Below are 5,300 nucleotides of genomic sequence, written 5' to 3' on the forward strand. Positions count from 1 at the left end.
AATATAATATAGACTCCACTTTGCATACCTGCAAAATTCCACCCACATACAAAATCACTTTAATCAAGATTCTTAATTATATTTTATCTAATTTAATACATAATTAATTTGACGTTTTAAACGGTCTTAGCTAGATAAGCACCATTGCAAGATTAATTCAAAACTTCATTTCTATTAATTTGTTTCGGCAAGAGAGAAGTTAATTAAGAAAATGATTGTATTTGTTTGTCAGAAAATCGTGCTAAATTACATGTTTTATATATTTTTTGTTGGCCTAATATTAATTAAACGATCTTGATATCGGAATGTTTGAAATATAAAATTTTGTATTAAATATATGTAAAATCGCAAAAAAAAATCAAGTGTTCCATTACTATGGTTATTGTTACTACCATGAATAACTAAATAATTAACGACTAGCCACCACTTAACTTAGGGCATACTTCTGTGTTTTTATTAAACGTTTTAGATATTTGACAAGTTTTGTATCTATTATGTTTTATATATATATCCTGATTATTTTCAAATAAAAACAAAATAAATTCTATTTTCTATGTAGCACACAAAAAAGAGACTAGTCAGATATTTTCTTCCAAAGGTATAACATTACAGTTATATTTGGTAACCATAAACAAATTTATAGCTAGAGCTTATTGAAAAAGTCGCACTTGATAACTCATAACCTAACTTATAAACTGATTTTTTTTTAATTTTTACATCAAATAAAATTTTCAATAATTGTTAGGGATTGTTTTATAACTTTTATTTAGTAATTAATGCCAATTATATTTTTGTAAATAATCAAAACCCATATAATTGTTTTTATTATTTTAATTTTTTTATTAAATATGACTGATTAATAAATTAACAACTTTATTAATTATTCAACAATTAATTTCTCAATCAATAGCTATTTTATTAAATATGGCCTACATCTTTGGAAGTGTGATATTAATTATGCATTTTTCTAATAAAGACGAAAGGATCAATAGGCGTAGCATTAGGAACTATTTGACTTATTTAAGATTCATCACTAATTTAACATAAATTTCATTAATTACCATCGATATTTAATTTAATCAAAATTTATCACGATTTTTAGAAGAACTAATGGTTGGTGTAACAAGCCGTAATGGTAAGGAGGGGTCAGAAGTTATAAATATGGTTAAAACGTCATCATTCATATTACTATTTATGAACAACTTCCTCGTATCTTCATTTTGGAAAGAATTGGAGAAAATATAAAAGATAAATATTAATTAATTAGCCATGATATAAGAACATAAATTCATATTTATAAAACTTGCATAACCAAAATATACATATATATATATATATACACCTATATATGTATGTATATATATATGCATATACACATATATATACATGATTGAGTTCAAATGAGAATAATATGTTTTTGTGAAACCTGTGAAACCACATTTTTATACATGAAACTTCACAATAGAATATTGTGAAGGTAAAAAATTTGAATATTCACAGCAAAAACACTATGAAGGTTACCTTCATAGTGTTTTACTGTGAGGTTTCAAGTGTAAAAAAGATGGTCTCACGAAAACATGATGGTCTCACATGATCCCAAATGTGTGTGTGTGTATATATATATATATATATATACACACACACACACTAGGGTTCCAACAAAAACAATGACAAAATAAAATAACATCAGGACGACCAAATCAAATATGATATTACATTAAATTAATGTGTAAAATTATCACATTTGATTATGTGTGACCTTGGCTACGACCTAGGTTGTAGGGTAAGTTGCCAGTACACCCATGCGTTGACCGCATTCCGCAATCAAATGATATTTGTAATGCAAAATCATACGTGATTTGGTTTTCTTGTTTTCTCTTATTTTAATATTGTTTTCATTGATCTGCCATATATGTGTGTATATGTATGTGTGTGTGGAGGTTCAAACGAGAATTAAACAATCTTATTATAAATTAAAAACAATCGAGATATTTATAAACCCAAATATTCATTAGGTCAGATGGATGATCAAGATTAATTTGTATAGTTGTTATATTTACATGGTTTTGATTTGAAACTCATTTCTCCCAATAGAAAATTAAAATATTGTAAAAGGCATAATAACAAGATATGAAATACTTTGTTTAGCATATGTTCATCTAAAGTTAACATGTGTTAATATTTCATGTGAAATTAGTTTAACATATGCTGTCATATTTTATAACATTCCTACTGTACGTTATGACCAAATATTGATATATTTCACAATCTTCTCTCTCTAGGAATTAATAGTGGGGAATGATTTAGACAAAGATGCCCCTCCCATGCGGTGCCACATATAATAAGTGAGTTGAGTGAGCCAAACCGCACCTTCTCCGATCCAGTTGCTTTATGACCACCTCCAATCTCCCAAAAGTGGGTGGGTGTATGTAGTCTGCTTTTTCTCCTTCTCTCTCAACATCTCCACAAACTTTCCCTTTTCTTGATATCATCTAATGGATGCTGCTCAGTGGTCGGAGGTAACCTAATCTCAATTCAAATACATATAAAGACGACGACCATGCACATATATATATATATATATATATATATTATGTCTTTTAATCAATTTCTTGATTTTCAACTTTCTAGCTAGTTAGGGTTTTGTTTCTTGTTTTTGATGATTCACTTCTAAAAGAGATGATGATGTTGTTGTTCAACCACTAAACCCAAATCTTTGAGTTGTTTGTCTGTTTTACATCTCTCATAATATTGTTCTTGAAAGTACTTACTGCACTTTCTTTATAACTTTCCCTTTTAAATTCCCACCATCTGATAAAAAAGTTGACCTAAAAGAGGTTTCTTTTTGAGACAATCTGATTTGGATTTGATAGCATGGAGTCATGTGTTTCTCTTTTGCTTTTCCTTTTTCTTTTTCAACTTTTCAGGGATTGGGAATGGTGAAATCCATGGAAGAAAAGAAAACTATTAGAGCACAAAAGCCACAAGCTTTGAACTGTCCAAGGTGCAATTCTGCACACACAAAGTTTTGTTACTACAACAATTACAGCCTCTCTCAGCCAAGGTATTTTTGCAAAACTTGTAGAAGGTATTGGACTGAAGGTGGATCTCTCAGAAATGTTCCGGTCGGTGGTGGATCACGGAGGAACAAGCGATCATCATCATCATCATCATCATCAGTACCACCACCAGCAGCAGCAGCAGCTTCGATATCCAAGAATCAGCACCAGATGATGATGGGCCCACCAATACCAAGTTTGATCGCACAAAACCCTAGCAAGACTATCATCCAAAATCATGGTGGTCAAGGTCAAGGTCACGGTCAAGACCTAAACCTAGGTTATACAAACGTTTCTCTTCAATTTGGTAACTTGCCCTACAATCCAAACACCACAACCACCTCCAGTTCATCACAGTTCTCAGCCATGGACTTCTTGAAAAGTGGATTTGCTGATCCCAGACAGGTGATGATGAACTCGTTACCCAACACCATGATCATGAATTCTCCTGCAGGTTTGAATTTTTCTCTTGATGGGTTTGAAAATGGTGGGGGTTATCATCATCATCATCATCAACATCATCATCTACAAGGAGGGGGTGGGGTAACCAATCATCAAGGCACCATGAGTACCATAACTACAACTGCTGGTACAAGTGAAAATGCAAGGATTTTATTCCCTTTTGAAGATTTGAAGCCTATTTCAACCACAAATAGTGAATTGCTTGAAGCAACTAGAGGGCAAGGAGAATCTTCTAGTGGGTATTGGGGTGGAGGGTTAGGAGGCGGATCATGGTAAATATATAACCGATCGATCAAGATCAGAAAGAAGTTGATGAATTTGAGTTCGAGTTTTACTTTAATTTTCGTGATTTTAATTTGTTTTTGAACTGTAGAAATTGTGGGTTAATTATATTATAGTAATTATGCATGTAATTTTACAAAACCAGGTTTGCTTCATTTCCGAAAGCTTCTTTCTAATTACCTTTCTGGTCATAAAACAGCACAAGTAGCACCTTTTAATTCATGAAGCAAATTGGAAGAGAGGCAACTAGGTATGTATGATCCATGATACACATGGGACACCACCTCAATGCAGCCACTTTATCAATTAAAGAAACTTTTGGGGAGATTTGAATTATCTTTGATTTATAGTACTTACAGGTGCATATTTTTTAATGCATGTGGTATTAACCATAAAGCATTTGAAATCAACTCACCATAAAAAATGAGTTACTTCTTCATGTAGCCCATTTTTTTTCTAATATGCAAAATTTTATATAAATAGAACAATCAAATTTCGTCCATTATATTATATATATATATATATATATATATATATGGTATTTTTGGTTTTGCCAACCGGACTTCGTTTAGTACAAGAAAAATTACCCTTTTGCCCTCTTTCTCTAAACCCTAAACTCCGCCTATTCTGTTATGGTAAATGCGACTTGTAAAACTGAAATTTTATAAACTAAAAAACAAAACCTAATTCCCCGCTCATTAATTTTCCCGTCGGTGAAAATATGAAAAACCTAATCCATTTGTGTCATTCCATCAACCGCGTGCCAGAGGGTGGAGTTGGACTTCGTCTGGTGTGCATCTCCTGCTTTGATCGACTTCGGCTGCTTCGTTTTTTCCTTTTCTAAAAATACATAGTAGGTTTTGGGTTTCTAACAATGTTCTAAAAGACTTGTCCTGAAGGCAGACATCACTCAAAGCTCGTCTACAACACCATGTTGCGGCACACCATCGCCTAATGCTTTTTTGAAATTCTTTTTTATTTGATTTTTGTGTTCTTCTTTTTTGTATATAACCTAATTTCAGGTTTTCAATGTGATTATAGACTTGTTGACTAGTTATGAAACCAACCTTTTTTTGGTGATCCTAATAATCAAATACAAAACTAATAAAAGTTACAAACTCATGATAACCAATCTAAACCATTTAATGAGCTTGATTTTATTTTATGATTTATATTCTTTCATATGTTTTTATTCTTATGTGTGAGTGTGTGTTTCACATAAATACATATTTTCGTGTTTTTTTCATACGCAAAACAATGTCGAAATTTACATATTTATGTAATGGAACAACATTTTATTGGTTTTATATTTGATTCCCCACTACTCTCTCCCCCCCCCCCCCCCCCCYCCCTCTCTATATATATAGAGAGAACGTATAGTTTAAATATTAATCTAAATTATTGTGTTAATTTTATGAACATTTTCAACCAATCACAATACATCTTATTATTAGGTTATACTCTATCTAAGAATTTTATGTTAAGGGTATATGGGTA

At 31.4% G+C, this 5,300-nt stretch overlaps 1 protein-coding gene across 2 annotated transcripts; it reads left to right on the forward strand.

Moving 5' to 3' along the window:
• Positions 1 to 2,377: 2,377 nt before the first annotated feature.
• Positions 2,378 to 3,958, forward strand: LOC112525185 (dof zinc finger protein DOF4.6-like). Of its 2 annotated transcripts, XM_025135192.1 has the most exons (3): positions 2,378 to 2,519; positions 2,928 to 3,004; positions 3,086 to 3,958. In XM_025135192.1, the coding sequence occupies exons 1-3, from the start codon at positions 2,496 to 2,498 to the stop codon at positions 3,795 to 3,797; spliced, it is 813 nt and encodes a 270-aa protein (XP_024990960.1). In that variant the 5' UTR covers positions 2,378 to 2,495; the 3' UTR covers positions 3,798 to 3,958. The 2 variants fall into 2 exon arrangements, with proteins under 2 accessions (XP_024990960.1, XP_024990959.1); XM_025135191.1 differs by having other exon boundaries at positions 2,928 to 3,958.
• Positions 3,959 to 5,300: the final 1,342 nt, after the last annotated feature.

Source organism: Cynara cardunculus, assembly GCF_001531365.2.
Source record: "Cynara cardunculus var. scolymus isolate 2C chromosome LG 13, CcrdV1, whole genome shotgun sequence".
NCBI lineage: Eukaryota > Viridiplantae > Streptophyta > Magnoliopsida > Asterales > Asteraceae > Cynara > Cynara cardunculus.

What these genes read in the sequence shown, in the direction of transcription:
- LOC112525185 (XM_025135191.1), top strand. Translation starts at nt 2,496, where the DNA reads ATGGATGCTGCTCAGTGGTCGGAG. An exon ending in ATGCTGCTCAGTGGTCGGAG is followed by an intron (nt 2,520 to 2,927) that starts GTAACCTAATCT and finishes TCAACTTTTCAG; the next exon opens with GGATTGGGAATGGTGAAATC.